The sequence below is a fragment of the Microcaecilia unicolor genome, chromosome 6, assembly GCF_901765095.1.
Source record: "Microcaecilia unicolor chromosome 6, aMicUni1.1, whole genome shotgun sequence".
Classification (NCBI taxonomy): Eukaryota; Metazoa; Chordata; class Amphibia; order Gymnophiona; family Siphonopidae; genus Microcaecilia; species Microcaecilia unicolor.
Window position 1 is genome coordinate 151,711,501 of NC_044036.1, and position 26,099 is coordinate 151,737,599.

At 44.4% G+C, this 26,099-nt stretch overlaps 1 protein-coding gene across 1 annotated transcript in view; it reads left to right on the plus strand.

The window, feature by feature from the left end:
• The first annotated feature begins 24,494 nt into the window (after positions 1-24,494).
• LOC115472478 (cadherin-related family member 3-like) overlaps positions 24,495-26,099 on the plus strand; it is a 116,662-nt gene continuing 115,057 nt past the window's right edge. Inside the window, exons 1-2 of the mRNA XM_030206768.1 lie at positions 24,495-24,588; positions 25,056-25,252. Coding sequence (XP_030062628.1) covers positions 24,495-24,588; positions 25,056-25,252 — 291 coding nt within the window. The remainder of the gene's footprint in view (positions 24,589-25,055; positions 25,253-26,099) is intronic.

A 26,099-nucleotide genomic window follows, 5' to 3' on the forward strand; every position in this document is an offset into this window, starting at 1 on the left:
CCGATCTCCCCATAGTCTGGCATCTCCCTTGCCCTTCCAAATCTCTCCCCCCACCCAGAAGCCCACCAGCATTACACTGTAACTATTAAAAAAAACATTTGTGTTACCTGGGCAGCTGGGCTTCAGTTTCCCAAATTAGTTGCACAGTGTGCAGTCTGTGTATATGGTGGCAGACTGTGCTCAGTATGTTGGCTCCTGTACCTGTGTGTGGTGGCTGTGGGCTGCAGGGGAGTGCTGAGGCCTGGGGAGGGAGGGGACTGAACTGAAGGCTGATTCTCCTGGCACCCGGCACCCAGCTTTAAAAAACAAAACCGGTGAAGCGCCTCACGTCTGCTCTGCTGTAAAGCAGGCAAATCGACTTGTCGCATCGGCCCTTCAATCACTGTGTCCCGCCCTCTGATGTAACTTCCTATTTCCGCGAGGGCGGGACACAGTGATTGAAGGGCCGACGCGACGAGGTGATTTGCTTGCTTTACAGCAGGGCAGAGCAGACGCAAGGCGCTTCACCGGTTTTTTTAAGGCTGGGTACCGGGTGGCAGAAGAGGGTCGTCTATCCGTCAACGAAGCTGGTAGGCAGGTGGGGACTGCGGCGCTAGCGGAGCACTCCCCCCCCACCTGCTGACACCCAGGGCGGGGCGGACATTGATTGGGCGGGCCTGGAGGGAAAGTGGGTGGGCCTGGGCCCATCCAGGTCCACCCATGGCTACGCCCCTGCAATCCAGGTCACAAATACCTGGCAGAAACCCAAAGAGTAGCAACATTCCATATAGACCTGCAAAGAATAGCAAGATTCTGGAATCCTAAAGAGTAACAAGATTCCATGTAGAACCCCAAAGAGTAGCAACATTCCATTCAGAATCTCAAGTACATAAGTGTTGCCATACTGGGACAGACCAAAGGTCTATCAAGCTCAGTATCCTGTTTCCAATAGTGGCCAATCCAGATCACAAATACCTGGCAAGATCCCAAAAAAGTACAATATATTTTATGCTGCTTATTCTAGAAATAAGCAGTGGATTTTCCCCAAGTCCATTTTAATAATGGTCTATGGACTTTTCCTTTAGGAAGCCATCCAAACCTTTTTAAAACCTCGCTAAGCTAACCGCTTTTACTACATTCTCTGGCAACGGATTCCAGAGTTTAATTAGATGTTGAGTGAAGAAATATTTTCTCTCAATTCGTTTTGAATTTACCACGTTCTAGATTCATTACGTGCCCCCTAGTCCTAGTATTTTTTGGAAAGCATAAACAAGTGATTCATGTCTACACATTCCACTCCACTCATTAATCTGTCATAATAGTCAGTGGTACTACCCACGTCAGTGTCCACAACACAGTACAGAGGGGGTTCAAAGTACAGAACAAAGTCCAAATAGCAAAAAAATCATCAAAAGCCTTCAAAATCGGGACAAAATTCCTTTAATTCTATGACTCGAATATCAATCTTCCATAAATGACCTGGCACTGGCTGTGTTTTGGTGCACAGCGCCTGCGTCAGGGGTCATATGTTTGATTTAATGATTTAAGAACAAAGGGACCATCTGCGCTCCGAATACATATGCAAGGGAGAAAGCTTCGTTACTGCACATTGAATCAATTAGATGTTGCAACGCATATGACCCCTGACGCAGGCGCTGTGCGCCGAAACATGGCCCGTGTGGGGTCAGTTATGGAAGATTGATATTCAAGTCATAGAATTAAAGGAATTTTGTCCCGATTTTGAAGGCTCTTGGTGCTTTTTTTGCTATTTGGACTATCCACTTCAGTGCCACTGAATATTGGTGGATGGCCAGTTTAATGGAGTTTAACTGGGCAGGATTAGTATCCACATGCACTGTTTAAAGACTTACTACCAAAGATGGAGAGCCCAGAGAATATGCAGTGAGAAAAGTCTTACTGCAAGGACTTGTGATACCAGAAGGGCCAGGGACAGCATTGCCCATGCTTTTGGTATGCTTAGCAAGACCTAACCCAGGAAACCCCCTGAAAGGTTCATGAAGGCCTAAAATGACTTTCTCTAACCCACCCTTTTCTCTGCATGTAGTTTCTTTGTTTTCATCACAGGTGGTGCAAAACAGGGATATAGCTGCAGCCAGTGGAGTTTTTAGATGGGACTATGTAGACTAGAGGTGTAATGTCAGTTAACCACCTCAAGATGGTAGTGTTGAGGCAGGACACTTCATGACTTCCTACTTACAACAGTATAAACCTAATTCTACAGTGAGACCAACGTAAGCTGCATTTAGGCAAGGCGCCCTTGGGGACATGATTTGGGTGGATTGGAAAATAACATGCATAGAATGCATTTTGAAGTCCCTCTGTGTAGGTACAAATATTTGTGAAGTCCAACAAGGCCTAGGCATTCACCTAGGGTGGCAGAATGGGGGAGGGGGAGGCAGGAATGTAGCATACATGGGTAATCAAAGGCCCTTGGCTCAGGTCTAGGATGGATATAGGGTGATAGTAGTGGCAGGGGGAATGGAAGGGAGAGAAGGAGGAAGAAAAAGAGATGCTAGACACAGTAAGACATGGGGGTGGAAAGGTGAGATTCTGAACACTTGGGGGTTAGAAAAGGACAACAGGGGGTGCACATATATTTATATTTAATTATGTTTATTGGTTGAATTAGTAGAAACAGATATATCACACAAATGTAGAAATACACAAATGACGAACCTAGTTTTCAAAAATACCCACGTCCCTCCTTCTTACCCATCTTCCCTTGATCCCCTCCTGCCCCCCTCTCCCAACACAGGATAAGTAAAACACAGCATGGAGATGTCTCTGCCAACCTGCAATGTAAAAGTCAGATATTAAGCAGGTGGCTATGCACTACATGTGGTAATGAGATCCAAAAAGTTCCTAGATGGAGCGAAAGGCTTTCCCTTTTTTTAGAGTCTCATGATTCTACCGACTGGTGCTCCATCATGAGTAAAGATATCATATAAGGACACCAATGTAGTAGTGTTGGAGATTCCTCGGACAACCAGTAGTACAATATTGTACTTTTACCCATCAGAACAGCCCTTTATAAAAATCCTTTAAAACCTTTCAAAGCCACAGATGTAATGTGGAAACCTGTGAACCAAAGAAGCACATACATTTAATACTTAATAAGGATTTAATTATTGTTTTTTGAAGAAATTCACCCGAGGCAGTGTACCGCAAGTATTACTAAGACAGAGGCAATAAATAATTACAAAAGTAAAAATATTCAAATAATGATAGGTTTAGGTTTATTTACATACAACCCACTTATAACTAAGCAGTATACAGAATTACATACATAAAAATTAAAAACACACATGTAAAAACAACTCAACAAAATCCCAAAACACATATTCACACAAAAACAAAACAAATATAACATAATTTCAATCAGCCCTGTTCTAATTACATAATGTTTCAATGTAATTTTACAGTGTTCTATATCACCCAAGAAACATGTATTCCTGATCATATCTCCTGGTTGTACTACATTATTGTACAATATGCTACATACAATGTCAGCAAATTATACATTAAAACATCTTAATAGTCAGCAAATGGGAGAAGCTATAGCCAGCCCAGGTCTGTGGGCACTTTGTTCTCATGGCAAGATTCAAGGTGAACACAGATACTTCTAGAAAACAGAGACAAGGTCCGGGAGTAAAAAGTACTTGTGGACATTACCTGAATACAGATGGTTTCAAAGTTACCCCCAGTATTTCTATAACCCCCCCCCCCCCTCCCCATGAACTCAGATCTAAATCAATTAGTGAGAGCAATTACCTGTAGGCCAGGAAAGCCATTTTTTAATATTTAGGTTAGAAATCAGTTATCCAGATTATTTGGCTTTGTTCCTATATTAAAAGCTGTTCTTGTGCTTTTACTGTAAAGCCACTGGGTGGCAGTAAAGACTAAGCTTCTTTAGTTTTCCTTGTAGGTTTGTATTTTGTACAATTCATGCTCTGTAGATTTCTTCCTCCCTGTGTAATTATAAAGCTACATTTAATTAATATTTTTGCATGATTTCACTTTGAATTCTGTAATGGGTTGTGTCCTGAAAATGCCAAAGAAGGCAATTTTGATAACCATATGCTATGCTGAGCAGCCTGAAGGGATCAAGCAGGTCCTTACCTGCCATCATCTACCATGTAATAAATTATATATGCAGTCACTGTTGGGTCAGTTAACAAAAACTGCCTTTTTGGTGCAGTCTCTACAGACCTCTTACCTGTGCTTTTTGTACCATCTGTCAGGAGCAAAACTTCTCACAGACCATTGAAGTCCTTGTCCTTTCTTTGCTCCTGGACCACATTTGCACTGTGTGGGGAAAACATACAGACATTGTTAAGGAACACGCATGCTTCTATCTGCAAAGAGCCACCACAAAGGTGGAGAAACTGGATCCGCTACGAGGGGGAATGCAGGCACAAAGAAGTAACGTGATCAATAGGACACCTCTTAACCTACAAATGCACTCGATCCGCAGCCTCTCCTTACCTCTCTACCCTCATCTCCCCTTACGTTCCTACCCGTAACCTCCGCTCTCAAGACAAATCCCTCCTTGCAGTACACTTCTCCACCACCGCCAACTCCAGGCTCCGCCCTTTCTGCCTCGCCTCACCCCATGCCTGGAATAAACTCCCTGAGCCCATATGCCAGGCCCCCTCCCTGCCCATCTTCAAAGCCTTGCTCAAAGCCCACCTCTTCAATGTCACCTTCGGCACCTAACCACCTTACCTCTACTCATGAGACCTAGACTGCCCCAACTTGACATTTCGCCCATTAGATTGTAAGCTCCTTTGAGCAGGGACTGTCCTTTTTGTTAGACTGTACAGCGCTGCGTAACCCTAGTAGCTCTCTAGAAATGTTAAGTAGTAGTAGTAGTAGAGACGAGAACTAAAAACAATTCCTTAATAGTAGATAAAGACTTGACACGACACCGTGTTTCGGTGATACAGCGATACTGCTATTTGGCACTTTTTCCACTCAATTCTTCTCTCAGCTTTATTTACCCATCACCAGCCCTTTTAAAGGCTTTATTTGGTTCACTTTCTTCAACTCCACCAACTGGCGTTTACCAAGAACAGGCTCCTGAGGCAGGCAGTGTTTGCCGAAACACGGTGCCGTGTCGAGTCTTCTCTGTTATTAAAGAACTGTTTTTATTTCTCGTCTCCCTGGTGTTTTTGGAAGTGTCCTGTTGATCACGCTACTTCTTTGTGCCTGCTTCTAACTGCAGACAGGCTGGACAAATTTTAGAACCCAGAGAAAAGGACTTTGAAAATTACCCTCAAGAAGGGCAATTTTAAAATCGTTATCAGCCAGTAAAGCAGAGCTTGATGTACTAAGCACTTATGAACTTGTATATCCAATATATACATGAAGTTACAAACAGGACAAATAAGGGATTAGGGCGTTATATTTATCATGGGAATGATTAAAACAACAGTTATTGAACAGGTGAATAAGAGGTTAAGAGTAAGCCTCAAAAAGGTGGGTTCTAGCCTAGATATGAATAGGGCCAGAGACGGAGCTTGACGTACCGACTCAGGAAATCTATTCCAGATGTACAGTATATCAAGATGAAAGGAACAGTCTGGAGTTGGCACTGGAAGAGAAGGGTACAGATAGGAGAAACTTCCTGATGAACGAGTTCCCAGGAAAGGATGTAGGGAGAGAGAAGAGAGGAGAGTTACTGAGGAGCTGCAGAGTAAATACACTTGTAGGTCAGTAAGAGGAGTTTGAACTGTATACAGAAATGGATGAGGAGTCAATGAAGTGAGTTGAGAAGAGGATTTATGTGAGTGTTGAGACACTGGCAGAATATAAGTCGTGCAGCAAGAATTTTGAACAGATTGAAGGGGAGAAAGATGGTTTACTCAGTGGGATCCTGTGAGAAGCAGGTTGCAGTGTGAGGTAACGAGAGTGTGGATAAGATTATTGGTAGTGTGCTCAGAAAGGAAGGGACAAATTATGGTGATGTTAAAGAGAAAAAAAATGACAAGGTTCAGCAGTCTGTTGGAAATATGCAGAGACAGATTGAGAAGAGTTAAAGAAGACCCCAAGGTTACGAGCTGATGAGACAGGAGGTGCCCAGTTATAGAACTGCCCCCATATGCCTTTGCTATAGAATTGGGCAAGCAGGTCAGTCCCCATGACATGAAAAAAAAAAGCAACATAAAAAATGTCCACGTCCAGTCGGAGAACATTTCAGTCTCATTGAGTAGCCATATTCCTATAAAAGCTTTCAAAAGGACACCCCAGCACAGGGCCGCCGAGAGAGGGGGGGGGCAGGGGGGACAAAATTCCTCGGGCCTGGCGCCACAGTCCCCTCCACCCGCCCCCCTCCGTCCACCATCGGGCCGGGCCCCCCTGAATTCAAATCATAGCGCCTCACCTCCATCTCACTCCGTGTGAAAGAAGCGCAGCAGCGGCAGTCTGCAGATCACCTCCCTTCAGGCCTTCCCTCCCTGTGTCCCGCCCTCATGCAAGTTACGTCAGACGAGGGTGGGACACAGGGAGTGAAGGCCTGAAGGGAGGCGATCTGCAGACTGCCGCTGCTGCGCTTCTTTCATACGGAGCGAGGTCGAGTGAGGCGCTATGATTGAATTCAGGGGGGCCCGGCCCAGTGGTGGACGGAGGGGGGCGGGTGGAGTGGGGGTGGCGACGACGAAGACCTTGGGGGGGGGGGGGGGTGGCGGGGGCAGGGCCCCGGGCCCGGCCCAGTCTCTCAGTGGCCCTGACCCAGCACAAAATTGCCGAATTAAAACTGATAAAAAGTTGGGTATCATTACCTGGGACCTGAATAAAGGTAGTCTGGTCCATATTCAGCCGCCAGCTGTATTCCCAGATATTCAACGCCAGGCCATGTGCAGGGACCTGCATTGAATATCTGGTTGTATGTTGGTCACTAAAACGTATGTGGTTAAGTGCAATATTCAGCCCTTAATCACATAAGCTGAACTGCTTAATTTAGGACTGCTGTGGCCCAATTTAATTGGTTATCTTATGCGGTTAAGGGTTGAATATTGGTGCTTTATTGCACAAGTGTCAACTCTACCTCTGGAATGACCACAGGTTAGCTAGTTACAGCCAGGGGCGTAGCCAGACTTTGGCGGGAGGGGGGTCCAGAGCCCAAGGTGAGGGGGCACATTTTAGCTCCCCCCCTCCGCCGCCACCACCACCAACTTTAACGACCCCTGCTGACGACCCTCTCGACCCTCCCTCCCGCCGCCAACACTCCCCCGCTGCCGTCGTCGCCTACCTTTGTTGGCAGGGAACCCCAATCCCTGCCAGCCGAGGTCCTCTTCTTCCTGTGCAAGGCTTCGTTCTGTTTCTGACGTCCTGCACGTTGTACATGCAGGATGTCAGAAACAGAACGAAGCCTTTGCAGGAAGAAGAGGACCTCGGCTGGCGAGGATTGGGGTCCCCCGCCAGCAAAGGTAGCCTACGGTGACGGCGGCGGCAGGGGAGGGTTGGCGGTGGGAGGGGGTCCAGGGCCAAATCTATGGGGGCCCAGGCCCCCGTGGCCCCACGTAGCTACGCAACTGGTTACAGCTCAGGTGCTAACTGCGAACATCAGCAGCATTAACTGGTTAAGTGCCGCTGAATATTTACGGTTAGCCAAAGACAAGGGATTTAAATGGCCAGGACCTTCTCTGGGATGTTTGAGGGGCCCTTTCTCTAAGCCGCGTAAGTGCCTACATGCGCCCAATGCACGTCAATTCCAAGTTACTGCTCGGCTACCACGTGGCCCTGGCGGTAATTTCATTTTTATGTGCATCGACTACGTGTGCTGGAAAATATTGTTATTTTCCAGCGCACGGGAGGTAATCAGCATTTGAACGCATGTTGACCATTACCACCCAGTTAATGCGTGAGACCTTACCACTAAGTGAATGGGTGGTGGTAAGGTCTCAGACCCAAAATGGATGAGCACCAATTTCCATTTTGCCACATTTCCATTTTCACCCCCCCCCCCAAAAAAAAGACATCCAAAACATGCGCCTACACTAGCGCAGGCAACTTTTCAGCACACCTTAGTAAAAGGACCCTTAAATTGCTTTGAATATCAGGCAGACTGTCATGGTCCACTACAGACATTATTCTACTTAACTATGGTTATCCAATGCATCACAGGTGTTAGTTAGATTAGTTATTCTAAAATCTTGATGTCCTTTGCATGTATGCCTCTGGATTTGAATGCAGTTACTTGCTTTTCCAAACCACAGCCCAATGGGAGTTACATTTCCAGCAAAGTAGATATATCCTATATCCCTTGATCCTGCCCAAAGGGGATTCCAATCTGTCTCACTGATATACTGAGCTGTGAGGGAAGTCGGGAGGTGGCACCATGAGAATATTTAAATATTTATGCAAACGACTCCCATGGTGATTTTCCTGTGAAAAATGTCGTTAGAAAATCATAAATATTTCGCAGAAAAACATAACTGTACCTCAATGAGGTACAGTTAAGTTTCTTAAAAAGTCACCTATTTGTACATGATTGCATCAGTTTGCTATTGAAAAATCACTAATACACTGGTTTGCATGATTTTTCAGCTTGTTAGTAACTTTGCATAACTTTGTTGAATGGCAAACAAAGGAATATGCAAAAATGACAAAGGAAGCAATTTCTGTAAAAGATGCTAAAAGACAAAAGAATACCAAAAGGCAATCTCCATCTTTCATTGACTCCAGCAAGGCTTTTGACTGCATAAATCATGAAAACTCTGGGTCAGATTAAGAAGCATGGGTATAGCAGAACACTTGATAGCAGGCAAAGAGACAGAGCCGGGCCCGGGGCAGAGCCGCTGCTGCCGGGCCCCCCCCCCCCCACACACACACTTGGGACGCAGCCACCAGACCCCCCCCACTTGGGATGCAGCCACCGGGGCCCCCCTACTCGTGATGCAGCTGCTGAGTCCCCACACTCGGGAAACAGCTGCCGGGCCCCCCCACCCACTTTCAGGACGTAGCCACTGGGTTCCCCCACTCACACTAGGGACACAGAACGCAGCCTCTGCTGTTGCCCCTCACTCTCGGGCTGCCACCAGATCCCGGCACTGGGCCCCCCTTGGAGGCCAGGGAGAGCAGACACACTGATGTGGGGGGCTCCTGCCCCTTTGTCAGTGCATCTACTCCTTCTTGACCTCCAAAGGGGGGCTGGCGCCGCGGTCTGTCTCTCACCTGCTCCAGTGTGCTGCACTGGTTCCCGATAGGAGCAGGAGAGAGCCAGGCTCCCCTTGGAGGCCAAGCCCAGGGAATTTTGCCCCCCCCCCTGCCCCCCTCTCGGCAGCCTGGCTTGATAGTTCTAATACAGAATCTTAAAGAAACGGAGGAGTAGCTTAGTGCTTACAGCACAGGGCTTGATATCTAAGCATGTCTGTTCAAATCCCACTGCTGCTCGCTGTGATCTTCAGCAAGTCACCTAACCTAACCTAACCCTCTATTGCCTCAGGTACCAAATAAGATTATGAGCTCTCCGTGGCCAGGGAATATCTAATACAGTATACTTGAATGTATCTCACCTTCAGCTACTACTGAAAAAGGTGTGAGTTAAATCCAAATAAATATCCAACTCCTCTACTACATTTTATGTATCTGACAAAATGGGCTCTTATCTTCAAAAGCTAATGCCTCGATAAATCCGTCAGTCTCTAAGGTACCACTACCCTCTGTGTTATTTATGCTACTTCAGATTAGCATGGTCACTCCTCTGGAAGTTTTGCATATACACATGTTGCTGTGGATGATGTGAAAATCCACTGTCATACAGCCAGTCATACTAAAATTTCATATGCATTTACTTTACTTCTTCAAGTGTTGATTTGAACAACTTGTCAGTGGGCCTTTTGAATAGAGGCTGTAGAAAAGAAGGCATATTTTGGAACCCGACTGGAAATGGATCTACTGTCCCATTCTGTTCCAGGGCTTGGCTTCTTTTGTGCTATGAAGGCTGGTGCAAGAGGGTTAGACACCCTAAGTGAATCTTCAACCTTGTGCAATCACTCAATTAATTTAAAGACTCCTAGGACTTAGACCTCTAGTATTTCCCTCCTACCCAAGAGTCTTAAGAGTTAAACTCAACAGTCATGACTACCCCAGTACCACCCTTCTCCAAGCAATACTTTAAAATGCATAATTGGGCTATTTGAGAACTGCCCACCCTTCCTGTAGGTAAAAGAATGGGCTGATGGCTCTTTGACTTGTGAAGCCGTCAGGACCTATTGCTTTGCTTTGATTGTAGATGATCTTTGCTGCCCCCAAAGAAGTAGCTACCCTGGGCAACTACCCAGTTTGCCTAGTGGTTAAGCAGGCCCTGTGGCAATCTAAGGGTATAGGCTATTTTCCTATCTCACAGCTATCTCTAGTTACAACATACCCATGCAGTTTCCTTTCCCAAACTTAAGTAGAGAGGTGTGGTAGCCGTGTTAGTCCACTCTTAAAGGTTATCAATAGAAATCAAACAAAATAAAACATGGAAAAGAAAATAAGATGATACCTTTTTTATTGGACATAATACATTTCTTGATTAGCTTTCGAAGGTCGCCCTTCTTCGTCAGATCAGAAAACTTATACTTCAGCTCCAATATTCAGTTCTTTGGCTGTCTTTTGTTTAGCACATTATTACACATAAAGACAGAGGCAGGTAACCTAATCCATTCTGGGACTCTTGTAATTGCTTTGAGTGGGTCTGGTAATTTTTATTAGACAGCTAAGGCTTTACTCTTGTGGTCTAATGACATCACTTAAAGCCAATTAGAGATCCGCAGCTCTCCATCCATTGTCTTACATGAAATGTCTAGCCTTTGAATCCAAACCATGCTATGGGCTTGAACTTTAACAGATTAATAATAACATAATAATCTGCATATTATAAATAAATTATTTCTCCCCTCCATTTTTTTCTTGGAGGGGAGCAGAGAGGATTGCTTTATATCATATTTGTCAATAAAAAGACACTATGGAGCCCTTTTACTAACATGTATGAAGATCTAGGTTTAATTCATGTTAATGCAGGACTTTCCTGCACATTAAGCCCAGATTTTCTGTGGACGCATTTAGGAATTTTTAAATTATTGTTTTTTGCAAGTCCCATGATAATTTTTCCATTAGCATGTGGGAACTGCACAAACTTAATGTGGGATCGTTTACCCCCCCCCCCCCTCTTTTACAAAACTGCACTAGCAGCTTCCACTGCAGTAATGCCGACATAGCCCATTCAAAGTGAATGGGCTGTGTCAGCATTGCCGCGTGGCTTTGTAAAGGGGGGGAGGTTACTGTCCCCCATTTAGGAAGAGCTAAGTGCTCCCGTGTTACGTCCTGTTATCTAATTAGGCAAACTGGGCAGGTGGCACCTTAGCACTCTTCTTTCACGCCAAACCACACACAACATATATCCACACTTGACAAGTTATCCGAGAAAAGAGTGGAATTTATTATGGCCGCAGCATTCTACAACTTATGCAATGCAAATACATTCATGTTACTGATCAATTTTATTCATATAAATATACTAGTATATACTGCATCCGCGGATGCAGAGATGACAGCCGATGGCTGCCTGCGGTGCCCCGCTTCCTTTTTGAAAGCATTTTTGCAGGTTTAAGTTGTTTTTTTTGTTTTTGTACCGGTCGCTGCAGCTCAACAGAAGCAGCAGTGGCCGGAAATGGCAGCTGAGTTGATGTCAGACGGAGGGGGGAGCGGCGGTGACCTGGGGGGGTGGAGGGTGGAGCAGTGGCTGCGACAACCTCGGGGGTGGGTGGGAGGAGGGGGGAGCGGTGGCAACCTGGGGGGGGGTGTGGAGGGGTGAGGGGCGGCTACCTCGGGGGGGGGGCATGGCGAAGGGCTGAAACTGCGCCTCCAACGTTCTGAACGCTGCTGTGTTTTGATTGGGCACTTTCGCTGCTGACGCACCTGGAAGTGGGAGGCATCAACAGAAGAACGAATGCCTCAAGGCTTGTGTCCATGCAGTCAGCTTCAGAACGTTGGAGGTGGGTTGTATTATATAGGATATATATACATCTCAGATATATGATTCAATTTCTATCTAGAGCATTTGGGGCAAGGTGGCCTAGCCTCTTGAGTCACACAGATTCCTCTATTTCTGCCTTAGTCACAATGTCAAATTTTTGCTCTGCCTGGGGCTGTACCGCTGACATGACTAGGTGCTAGCATCCCAGCTTTGCTCAGGGGATTGCCGTAAAAGCATCTTCCCCTTCACAACCGTTGACTCTCTTTCTTGAAGCCTTTAGCCTTCCCATTCCGTTCAAGTCTGAGGTAGGCACCGCTGGTTATCTACTACTTTGGCACTGGCTCCCCCTCTGCACAAGAGGGGAACTGCCCTTAGCTTTAGACATTTTCCATGCCACTGCTAGCGTGTGACAACAACCAATTGACCTTTGGCCCTGCTATGTACTCTATCAGGCTAGGACCCACCACCTGTGCAATGCTATGGTGAAACCCTACCTCCTTGAAATGGGGTGGGTGGGATGGGTGAGCCGTTGGAGCAGCAGGCAAAAAATGGCGATTGTACCTTTGCAACGTCGCACTTTACTGCTTCCAGTGGCCACCTCCTTTTCCCGTCTCTAGGACTTCTTCTCTGATTACCTGACTCCCCGTCCCTCCTCTACCCTTGTTAATTCCCCCTTGCCTAACTTTGACCTGCCTTGCTTGGACTTATGAGCCCTTGCCTAACTCCCCCTCGCCCTCCCTCTCCCTCCCAATGCCTTCTCCTCCGACCGTGCTGGGCCACCACCCGTTTTTGCTTGTGACCGCCTAAGCGTCTGGGTCAATGTCCTAATTAGCATGTGCTAATCATAATGCACTAGCTGGATAATCCTTCCCCACCCATGGCATACCTCTTCCTGAAAAAAATTACAAAAGAAAAATTCAATAACTCACGAGTAGTGCGCATTAGCAGGCAAATTACCACAAAATACCTTTTTGGTGCACTGTGTATTAGGGCTTAACACACAATAAAAGGAAATTAAACAGAGCTTTGTCGCTATAATTGGCCAACTCTCTGGAAATGCTCTCTCCAGCACATTTTTCTCTTACGCTAAAAAATAAAGAGCTGGGTCAGCTCAGGAGATACTCAACTCTGTTCCGGGGAGATTTCTGCCTGGGCATAATTTTTTTTTGCATGCCTCCAAGGTTTACTAAACAGACCCCCTGCATCTCCAATTTGCAGAAACAGGGGAAAGGTTTTCTCAGCAGAAAAAATGTCAGTAGAATACATTCCTCTGGAATCTGCGGTGTGTTTTACTTTCTTCAGGGTTTTCTTGCCTCGATTAGCTTAAGGTGCTTATTTTAGAAGTGCTATTTGCATTTTAGATGTACCTAAAGCGGCATTTAGGTGTTTATAGTACACAAACATCTACATCTTGATTTTACAAAGCCAAGATATTCATCCCTAAAACTGTAAAATGTGCACATAACAAGGGGGTGTGGTCTGGGCATATTTTGAGCAGGACCAGGAGAGAACAAGAAATGCATGTGCATTCCTCATTTCAGAAGGGAAATGCACTTCTGTATCCCAACAGATCAACATCAGGATATATCTCTGTTACCCAGGATTTCTGGGTTTCAGAAAAGTGCTCCTATTGAACACTGAAGGTCAGTGGCGTTCCTAGGGGGACTGACACCCGGGGCGGATCGCCGATGCGCCCCACCCCCCGGGTGCAGTGCCCCCCTCCCGATGCAGCGCGGACCCCCCCGGCGAAAGGACACCCCCGTGAAGGACCCCCCCTCCCCAAGTGCTGCGCGCGCCTGTCCTCCGTTGTTCCATGCTTCTTCTCTGTCCCGGAACAGGAAGTAACCTGTTCCGGGGCAGAGAAGAAGCATGGAATGGAGGACAGGCATGCGCGGCACCCCCCCAGCGGCGTTCACCCGGGGCGGACCGCACCTACCGCCCCCCCCTAGGAACGCCACTGCTGAAGGTATATTAGGAGAGGTCACTACCTTAATCTTCCAGTGGTTGATGTCCCCCCTCCCCCCCTTCTCTCTGAATGCAAAACTGGCAAGGGATATTGGACTCCGTGACAGCTTTGGAAAAAATAAACTGGCTGACATAAACATTAATGTTTTGCCCAAGTGTAGATTAGTATTGCTGCCATATAGATTTTTATGTTGCCATGCCAACCCCATTGATATTTTAGACATTTATGGTTCTAAAATGGCCAGTCCTGCTGCATGTGGCTGGCGCAAAAAAACATCCATTCCTGGATATACTTTAGGAACTGGCAGATGCTAATCTAAAATGTTAGCAGAATGCTGCCTCACTTGTGTATAGGGAACTGAGTTGAGATCACTTTCATTTGGGGCTTTACCCAATACTTAGAAAGATGTGGGATGTGACTCCGACTGCAGGAATTCATTCATTTGTAATCACTAGAAATTACTAAAAAAAATTTCTGTCAGATTTTGGAAGCATTTCTTGTCCTTATGACATCAAAACAATATAATCTTTTCCTCTCCATCCTTCCCACTCCTTATCCCTCCCAATCTCTTTTCCTTTGCTCATCCTATCTTTGTTTTACCTCTCCATGTTCAATTTACATATCCTTAAAAAAAAACCCTTATTACTATGTTTATTACAACTTGTAATACTTTCCTTCAAGGCTTTGTAATTCTATTTGCTATGTAAGCCGCACTGAACCTGCAATGTGTGGGAAAGCGAGGGGTACAAATATAATAATTAAATAAATAAATAATCCTTTTATTAAAAATGATTTCTGAGAGCCTCTAATTAATTAATTAATTTTGCTTGCTGATTTATATGGAATCCTATTCAGAACATTTCACAAGAAACTAAGGGGTCTTTTACTAAGCCACAGTAGCGTTTTTAGCTTGCGGTAGAAATCAGCTGATGGTCAATGCTGAGACGCCCATTATATTCCTATGGATATCTCAGCGTTTACCACCAGCTGATTGCTACTGCATATAGATCTTAATTAAAGCCAATTAGCACCAATTGATTGTTAAAGCCCACTCATTGGTGCTAATTGGCTCATTATTCAATTAAATTGCACGTGCAAATTAGTCACGTGCCCAGATTTGCATGTGCAATTTAAAGTGTCATTTATAGAATCTAGGGGATAGTGGCATATTTGTCAATGTGGGTTACAGTTAATCTATGCTGTTTAGCACAGATCCCATTTTTTTTTTGCAGTAAAACCTAGTTACGAATAACTAGAGATAATCATAAAATAACGCATCTTAACGATTGCCCACATGATAACTTCTTCCCGCTAATTAAAGAAAAAAAATCTTTTAGAAATCGAAATCACTGCAATATGTAATGAAAGTGAGCCAAGTATAGGGCAATCAAGCCATTGTGACATCACTGATGAGGTTGGTTCTTAGGCATTGGTGGAACGAAGAAGCACTATGACATCACAATATCAGCTCTGGTTAACTTTTACTACTACTACTACTATTTAGCATTCCCCACAAAATGCTAGCATTCTAGGTATTTGCATGTACAAATGGCACTTAAATGCAGGCACCTAGATTATACAGTTACCCTAATAATATCTTCTGTTGTATCCAGTACAAAGCTTATTAAAAGAAGACTTCTTGGGTAGGGAAATACCTATTGTAACTCACCTTGAGCTCATATTTGGAAACATAAATAATCAAATCCCAGTGCATGGGATACAAAAGAATGTTGGATTGAAAGCAGAGAGAAAGAGAGTGAGAAGGAAGACCGTGGATATTCTTTTATCTCCCTTAGAGCTAAAGCACCTTCAAACTGTAGTTAGTTGAAGTCCCCCCACCCCCAAGTCATTTTATAGGTATTAAGTGTTAGAAAAGCAGGGGAGAAGTGTAAGATGAGGCATAAAAATATAGCAGGAAAATCAAACAAGGAAAAGACAATTCCTATTTGGAAAGAAAGGAAGAATGGACCAGTCAATGACAAATAAAAAGGGAACCTATAAAGAAAGCTGTTTTAGTTCTTTATTGCTTCATGCAGCCTTGTCACCAGAGGAAGCAGGAGTGTGAGAACAGCCTAGTGAAAGTGATTATAATAAACAGCAGAAGCCTGGAGTGGAGTTCCACATACTGGTTACCAGATAATAAAACTGGTTTCAAGACATCAACTTCTATGTGGGATGGAAAAGGCTATAAGTCAACAGCACGAACAGTCCTATTCTTTGGCTTCATTCCCAATGGGCAAGCTTTTTTCAGAAATTCAACTGTATATCCAAAGATGTGCACAAGCCATATCCAATGAATAAAATTCTGTGCTCTTTATTAATGTTGCTTACAAATGGATAATTTTAAAACAGATCAGCAAAAAAAAGGAGGTAAAATGTATTTTAAACCATGCATATCTATTGTCTACACCCTTAAAGAGTTTAATCATTATAAAGATTTTGTTCAAGGTTTTAAATTGTCAATCAACTCATATATAATAATATGATTTGTTTAATTTAATTTTTATACATGTTATTCATCATGAATTATTTATTCATTCATTACTTTGTTTTTATATAGATTGATCAAGGCCCCTGAGGCAGGCCTTAGGGCCGAAACACGGCCGTGTCGGGTCGCTTTTAATTCTAATAAAGGTTTTTGGCATCCTCCTTGGTTTTCTCCTCACTGTTTTTTCTACAACTAATTTTAAAACAAGGCAGCTATAAAAGGGACATGTTTACTAAAATGTGGTAAGTAAGTGTGGGTTTTAGTGCATACTGTTAGCGTAAGTTTGATTTAATGCCTAGTGCATGTTAAAACTGCCTGTGCAGCAAGTCTGGCATTAGCTGACTAGTGTAGGATGGGGCAAGGGCTGGGCAGGGTATAGGCAGAGATTGAGTAGGGATTGCACATTGCAATCAGCAGATAAAATTTAATGTAGACAAATGAAAAGTGATGCATATTGGGAAGAATAATCTGAATGATAGCTATATAATGCTAGGGTCCACTTTAGGAGTCAGAACTCAAGACCTAGACAATATGCTAAAATCTTCTGCCCAGTGTGCCAAAAAGGCAAACAGGATGCTAAGAATTATTAGGAGAGGGATGCAAAATAAGACCAAAAATATTATAATACCTCTGCATCACTCCATGGTGTGACCTCACCTAGAGTATTGTGTTCAATTCTGGTCACTGTATCTCAAAATATAGTGGAATTAGAAAAGGTTCAAAGAAGAACAACCAAAATGATAGAGGGGATGGAACTGCTCCGGTATGAGGAAAGCTTAAAGAGGTTAGGGCTCTTCAGCTTGGAAAAGAGATGGCTCAGGGGGGATATGATTTAGGTCTACAAAATCCTGCAGTTAACATGGGTTCACCTAACACCACTTTTGTAAGTGGTATTAAATGCATCCGTGTTCATAGCGCCTGAAAGTAAAGCCACATTTTTCAGTGCACCTTAGTAAAAGGACCCCTTAGGGAAACTTAGGGTTACTTCTCTTACCAGATGCAAGTTGCACAGATGTATTGTCGCAAGGTGCTCTTTAGACCATGAGCAGCCACATTGATTGCCTCTCGGATCAGGACTGCTATCCCTCCACCTCACTTGTCTGATCTTGGTTGATACCGAATAGTGAATCCTGTGGGGTATAGTTTGGTCAGTGGGACTCCTCCGCTTTCTTCCAGCCAGGTCTCAGTTATTCCCAGGCCACCTGATATTTAGCGCTATTTAACGGTCAGAAAGAATGCTGACCAATTAAAACAGCTATCCGCCAATATTCAGTGGGGGATAACCGGCTATCCTCTGCTGAATATCCACAGTTAGCGATTGGCGGATAACCGATTATATCACGTGATATAACTTACTATGCCGATTTTTAAACCGGGTTTGCCGGTCATATTTGGCCGCTTCAAACTATTGGCATAGCCGGTTATCTTCAAACCGCCCTAAAAGAACTTGGACGTTCAATGCCAGTCACTGGAAAAGGCGTGGCATTGAATATCCAGGTTCAGCGTGGACCACAGGAGACAACCTGGCTGTCTCCCACTGTCTGAATATCAGGGCCAGGATGTGTAGGTGGTATTTCTAGGTTCACTGATGACATCATCCTGCGTATTTTCGAAGGAGAAGGCCGGCCATCTTCCAACACAAATCGGGAGATGGCCGGCCATCTCCTACAGCCAGCCAAATCGGTATAATCGAAAGCCAATTTTGGCCAGCTTCAACTGCTTTCCGTTGCAGGGCTGGCCAAAGTTCAAGGGGGCGTGTCGGCAGTGTACCGAAGGTGGGACGGAGCGTGGTTATGAGATGGCCGGCTTCAACCGATAATGGAAAAAAGAAGGGCGGCCCTGACGAACATTTGGCCGACTTTACTTGGTCCACTTATTTTTAGGACCAAGCCTCAAAAAGGTGCCCCAACTCATCAGATGACCACCGGAGGGATCGGGGATCACCTCCCCGTACTCCCCCAGTGGTCACCAACCCCCTCCCACCCTAAACAAAAACCAAACCTTTTTTGCCAGCCTCTATGCCAGCCTCAAATGTCATACTCAGCTCCATCACAGCAGTATGCAGGTCCCTGGAGCAGTTTTAGGGGGTACTGCAGTGCACTTCAGGCAGGCGGACCCAGGCCCATCCCCCCCTACCTGTTACACTTGTGGTGGTAAATGGGAGCCCTCCAAAACCCACCCGAAACCCACTGTACCCACATGTAGGTGCCCCCTTTCACCCATAAGGGCTATGGTAGTGGTGTACAGTTGTGGGGAGTGGGTTTTGGGGGGGATTTGGGGGGCTCAGCACCCAAGGTAAGGGAGCTATGTACCTGGGAGCAATTAATGAAGTCCACTACAGTGCCCCCTAGGGTGCCCGGTTGGTGTCCTGGCATGTGAGGGGGTCCAGTGCACTATGAATGCTGGCCCCTCCCACGACCAAATGCCTTGGATTTGGCTGGGTTTGAGATGGCCGGCATCGATTTCCATTATCGGGGAAAACCGATGCCGGCCATCTCAAACCCGGCCATCTCTGACATTGGGCCGGCCCTGACCGTATTATCGAAACAAAAGATGGCCGGCCATCTTTTTCGATAATACGGTCGGGGACAGCTCTTTACGGCGCCGGCCATATAGATGGCTGCCCATATAGATGGCTGGCCCCATTCGATTATGGGCCTCCATATATCAGAGGAAATGTTTTATTGGCTGACCTAGCATTTACTAGGTGACAGTTTTCAAATAGAAGAATTGTAGGGGTAACTAGATGGTGGTAACATTAAAGCTAGCAGTCTAGTCAAGACCAGCAGACAAGACACAGAAACAACAAAGGTTTTGAGTTAGGACCAGAGAGACCGTAACTGAGAAGATTTTGGCAGGATGTATCCTAATGACCCTCCTTCAATCAATGTTGCATCATACAAGGCAATTCTATAGAACTTATATAATCTTCAATAAAAAGAATGTCATTCAAGATCTGTGTGCTGAGCTTTGGCTCCTGGCTATTGTTACACACCAGAAGTTCCCATAGTGCGATACTTCAGCCTCTTGAGAAACTTTAGCGGTCTCTGATCAATCAGCAGTGCTCTACATTTACGTAGAAAGCTCAGCAGACAACTTTGTGCCCAGAGAAAGAAAGAGAGCTGCATTCTATTTGAAGCCAATCGCAAGAGAGAATGAAGTATACTGCACAGCTCCTGGGAGAAAGATATATAATGAATATTTTTCTTAATTTAGTTCTTTTGTCCATTATTTCAGGTCAGTATTTATATCACTTTGATAAAGTAATACTCTCATTGTGAAGGAAGGATAGCTCATGAAAGCCAGTCACAGATGCGATAAGTCCAATAAAAAGGCATCACCAAATGTTGTCATTTTATAGTATAATAGTATTTATTTCATATTTATTTCGTATTTTAAGTATCGGGACTACTCTGCAGAAGATACATTGGAGTCTATTCATTAAAAAGCATTAGAAAATTTATAGCCAGAGTGTCTAACATAGTACTGTGTTAATATACACCAATGTCGTTTAGGAATATTATAAGTACCTAGACTGGACTGCTGTCAAATAACTTATATTAACTGCATTAGTGGTACAAAACCATGAATATATGGTGACAACAATTTTTTGAAAGTTATTTCCATGGGTAAAAGAGCATTTTAGTCGTGGAATAGGGAGTTTGAAAATTTCTCTTACCTTCTACCATGAGTAAAAATACTCACACTGACTGAGTACCCTCAGCAAAACAAGAGCAGGATTTGGTTAGTGGTGAGAGAATACATTGGGATTCTACTTTTGAAATTGCCTCACATACTTTCCTGAGGGTGCTTTTCCATCTGTTTCAAGGGAAGTACCAAAAAAGTAGGGGTACTTGTTTTAGTTTCTGTTTCCCCCCTCTTTGTTTGGTTTGGGGTTTTTTTTAAGCTAGTTTCATTTATTTGTAAAAAAAAAAAAAAAAAAAAATTTTAAAATGACCAAAAAACGAATCAAAATTTTGAAAAAAAAATGCTAGGTTTGGAATAGTTGGTTGAGGAAAGTACAGAGCATGGTGTAGTAAGGGGTATGTTTCACAGGTCAGAGCATTACGCGTGTAGTATGCTTTTACTGAAACTTGTTTGAAGTGCCAGGAGAGAAGGGGAACCCTGGCACATCAGTTTTGGGCAGGTTCTAAGATCCAGGAACTTTGAATGAAGGTTGAGGGTTACTTGGAGATGATAGCTGGGTAGGGAATGGGTTGACGCTCAGGGGGAATCCTTCTCAATGATCTAAGGACTCTAAGGGTAGAGAGGCAAGAATTAGAGTTTGTGAGGAAAGTTTGGGATTGCTAGGGAAAAGTGCAAATGCTCCTTATTAGCGTGGGACTGTTAGGAACACCAGTGCAGAGGTCAGTGTTTTGGACATTTGGAGCCATATATCCAAATACTTTCCCCAAGCAAACAAAGTGATGTGCTTAACTTTCTGGAGCTGCAGAGGAGGAAGGAGTAGTAGGAAGGAAGGGGCTAGAGTTGGTAGAGTATAAATGTTTAGGATGTAATGCCTTTTATGGAACTGGAGTTTTTACTTGTAATTAGAGCCAGTGCAAGGGAGTGGGTGCCCTAGGCAAATCTTCAATTCGCCTAGGGCACCGACTCTGAATCTCCCTTCCCCCCCCCAATTAACTTGCAGCCCTCCAAACATTTTGATAATTAAACGCAATAATCATGATCATTACACAAACACGTTAGACTATATTTGCTGTTCAGCACCTTGGGTGAATCTTTTCATGACGGTGGTTAATAAATCCCAATCAATCAATCAATCAATCAATCAATCAACTCTGTAAAAATGCAGGTTAAAGTACTTGCTGATGGTTCTTTAAGTTTACATGACTGTCATTCTGTTTTGCTTTAACCAAAGCTTCGTTTTTTTGCCCCAAGAGGCTGCTTCCTTAGGTGGCTACCACGTTATGCCTAATGGTTGGGCTGGTTCTGATTGTGACTTTGGTCTGAGGGATGTGTGTGACGAAGTTGGACGGACATTGAAACCAAATGTACGTTCAGTTTGAGTCTTACTTCATTTAGGTTTGATAAAGTAATTGCAGAGTTACTAGGAGAGGAGAAAGGGTTGGAAGGGAGAAGCTCATTGATAAGTAGCTCATATGTTGATGTACGCTATGATGTGATTTGGCAGTGACTAGCAAGATATAAACCTAAAAATATTAAAACCTGGGTCCAGCCCCTCTCCTGCCTACCACCAAAATAAACCAAAACCCCTCTACTGGGTCTTCTCTAAGCCTCCAGATCTCTATTGTCTCATCCTCCCTAGCCTCATGGTTTCTTCATGGGGCAGGCACAATCACCAGTCTTCTCTGTCCTGCCAAGTTAATAAAAAAGGCACCAGCTGATCCAAAACCAATGCCATTTATTTATTTATTGGGATGTATTAACTGCAGCATGGAAGAAGATGCAAATAACAGAGATATGATACAGTGTCAGCATAATACCATGTGTTAGAGCATTCAAATATGAGATATGATGCTAATGCCTTTAATGCAATACAACGAAACATATTACTATATAGCCAAGGGGCCAAGTGCAGTTTGATCTATCTATAAATAAAATGGCATTGACCTAATGAAGATACAAGAAATGTGACGAGAAGCTCTGTATGTGGGAGGAGGGGGGAGAGGGGGGCATGGGCAATACAGAAGGCCTGAGACAGATATTTAGGGGATTTTTGTTGGTTTATTTTTCATAGCTGGGGCAGAGTTTAATGAAAAAGTGAAATGAAATGAGCACATTAAACAGAACAGGAAATTTGATCAACATTTCTTGTTTTCTTTCAAAAGCACATCAGGAGGGCACAAATGACCTTTCTACCTGTGGCTGCTCAGATTTTCAAAAAGAAACACTGCAGGGATTTCCTTTTGAAAATTAGCTTGCAGACCCATGGGCAGAACGTAATCATGGGCCTGTCCAATATTACCCCGAGTTCTTTAGAAATAACAAACAAAAATAGATATTAATTCACTGAGCGTTCTATTTTCTTTTACATGGGGAGGAACTGTTTATATCAAACTTATTTGTAGATAACAGTGTGGGTCATTCTATGCCTACGGAAAAAGCTTTGAAGGAATGTGTCACTGTACCCTGGTTCATAAAATCATTCACGGCGAGGCCCCGGCATATATGTCAGACCTCATAGACTTACCAACCAGGAACACAGAAAGGTCAGCACGCACATTCTTGAATCTCCACTATTCCAGTTGCAAAGGACTTAAATATAAATCATTATATGCATCCAATTCTCCTACATCAGCACACAACTATGGAATGCACTACCAAATGTCATAAAAACAATGCACGACCTAACAACCTTCCGAAAATTACTAAAGACCAACCTGTTCAAAAAGACATACCACAATGATCCATCCTAAATACCAGACAACAAAACTCTACCAGAACCAGACGAAACCAAACTCTCTGTACCTGACTGCTTCAATCACTCTGTCACTAATGAACTTTAACGCACTACCACCTTATTTCTCATGCCGAAATGAACTGATTATCTAACTTACTCTATAACTTACTCTATCATTTATGAACTTTAATGCAATACCACTTATATTTCTCATTCCGGAAATGGCGATCACCATTACAGCATAATGTAAGCCACATTGAGCCTGCAAAAAGGTGGGAAAATGTGGGATACAAATGCAACAAATAAATAAATAAATAAATAGTACATTATTCTCATGTCAGATCTATTTCCCACAGCATAGGAATGATGCTAGTCTTATTGTAAAGTGACATAAAGCAAGGAACGTTCTCTCTCTCCTCTATGCTGGCCAAGTTTACGTTCTAAAATGTCTGGCGAATGTCATTTCCTGTGCTCATCAAATTTTGAACTGGATTCCCCAAAGGAAAATGAGGGGTTTTTTTTCTTTCAGTTTTACAGAGAAAAAAATGACAAGACATGCCCCAATGGCAAACAATGTGGCTTGTCAGTGTGTTATTTGATTCACGGTATGTTTTGTTATACAACTGATTGAATAGTGAATCTGATCTATTGGGTTACACCTATGAAATTAAAGCATAGCCATTATTGCTGAAAAGGAAAAATCAGACATCTCCCGGCAGTGCTAAAAGTGACCTTAGCACACAGAAACAACTCGCACTGGGGGTAGTGCAGGCCACTCTAACACTGCTTAGTAAAAGGGTCCCTAACTATCCATTAAGTCAACCTGAAGATGCCTGGATCACTGTCCCAGACTGAGAATTAGCATCAAGAAATTTCTTTAAACTGTTCCAGATTGAGAGGGTCTTTTACTAAGTGGCAGTATGCCTAACACAGGCTTACCCCTCATTAAACTGGAAGTACCGCTGAGCTACCGCAGCAGCCTGGTGTTAGCTCCCACCAGGGCCGCCGAGAGACTAGGCCGGGCCCGGGGCAAGGACGCCCCCACCTCCGCCCCCCCCCCCGCTGCTGCCGCCTCCGTCGCTCCCCCCCCCCCCCGCCGCTGCAGTCCGTGGTCTCACCTGCCTACCTTCACGGCTCCGGGCCCCCTTCATTCAAAGCGGCAGTCGCAGATCGCGTCTCTTCTGGCCTTCCCTCCCTGTGTCCCGCCCTCGTCTGATCTAACTTCCGGTTTCCGCGAGGGAGGGACACAGGGAGGGAAGGCCAGAAGAGACACGATCTGTGACTGCCGCTTTGAATGAAGGGGGCCCGGAGCCATGGAGGCAGGCAGGTGAGACCGCGGACTGCAGTGGCGGCAGCCTGACCCCGGCGCCGGGCCCCCCTTGGAGGCCCGGGCCCGGGGAATTTTGCCCCTGCCCCCCTCTTGGCGGCCCTGGTTCCCACCCCCACTATGCGCCATTTCCAGAACTACATATTTTTGTAGCACCAGTGTTTACCCACTGGTGCTACAATGGGAAAGTGCTCAATGGGTGATGGTAAATGCTCCCCCCTGAAATGGCAGCACGGCAAATGCTTCACTTGCTGAGAAAGGGCTGAGACTCACTGCAGCTAAATCACCTCCAGGCTGCGATGGAGAGCTGTACTGCTCCAGTCTGATTGATATTTTCTCATTTTCACCATCTGGCAGCATAAGGCAACAATGCCAAGATCTGGGCTAATGGCTCCTATTCTTCGCCATAGAAAAGTATCCAGTGTCATCTGCTGTGGAGTCAGACATACACATGGGTCAGGAGGTAAGATTCAAAGTGGGTCCCTCCTCTTGCTCATAATCAAACAAGGCAAAACGATCACAACCAACCGAGAAACCAGGAGCACCTGTAGGTCAGTGTTACCAGCTTATCGCTGTTTTGGTTTTTTTTGTTTTTTATTTTTATTTTTATTTAGAAAAATTACAACGTTCACCAAAGATAACTGTCAAGCAATTTGCCAAGAAATACAAAAGAAAATATTTAGGGAAAAAAATCCCTCTTTTACCAATTGTACAGGCATTGCTCCACAAAGGGAAGGACTGATCAATAAACCATAACCTGAGAGGCGGTATAGAAGAAAAAAAAACCTCTTCAAAATCTACTTTAACTGCACCTAAACTCATTAAAAAGTCCCAGAAGTCACCACCATTTTGAATCTCATCACCTGAATGTAACTAAGTTGTACTTATACTTGCAGCATTTTCCTAAACTCATATTTCTGTTTATTCCAGATGTCCTGGCTTTACCAACTATAACTGTACCTGGTGAAATGAGTGTGCCTGAAAACGCATCTGCAAACACACTAGTTACCACTCTCAAGGCAGAGGCCACTGCTCCTGATTCAGTGTTTGGGGCACCTGTTATTATTAATGCTAATCCTGCCAAATATCCATTCGTTATAGTTCCAAAATCAGAAACAGAATGGGAGGTAAGTTTCTACTTATCTTAGGACTGCTATATTTATGAACAAGGTAAATGAAGTTAATTGGCAACTCTCTCCGCCTCTCCCGCCAAAACGCTACACTGGTTCTGAATGAGCTGGAAAGAAAAAGAGAAATGAGGAACCACTGGGTCAATAAAAACATGTCACAACTTTTTGTTGACCCTTTTTTAACATATTGAAAGGGACTAATATGGTAACCACATAATTTTACAGAAAAAAGAGAACTTTAGAAAATAGTCAACTGCAATATAAGCAGCATTTATATTTTAAATATTTATATCATCTAGCTTCTTTTTCTTCCTTGGGATTATATAAGTAGAGAATTCAGTGGCGTAGCCAAGGGTGGGTCCAGGTGGGCCCAGGCCCATCCACTTTGTGCTCAGGCCCACCCAGTAGCAGCACACCTATAATGTGGCTGGCAGGAATCCCCAAGCCCCACCAGCTGAAAATTCCCAACAACTGTCCCTCCTGCATACCTTGTAAATAGCATATTTTTCTCTGCAGTGAGCAGCGACTGATACATACTGCTCGCACCGGCCCCACAACCTTCCCTCTGATGTATTCCCGCCTATGTGGAAACAGAAAGTTGCATCAGAGGGAAGGCTGTGGGGTCAATATGAGCAGTTTGTATTAGTTGCTGTTTGCTGTTGTTGAAAATCTGGTATTTAAAAGGTATGTGGGGGAGGGGATGTTTGAGAGACCATATGGAATGCAGGCGAGAGAGGGAGAGACCAAATCAGTTGTGGTACAAGGCGGAGTTCTTCTGTCCACCCATCTTGGGCCCAGGCCTACCCAAAATTGGGTGTCTGGCTACGCCCCTGAGAGAATTACC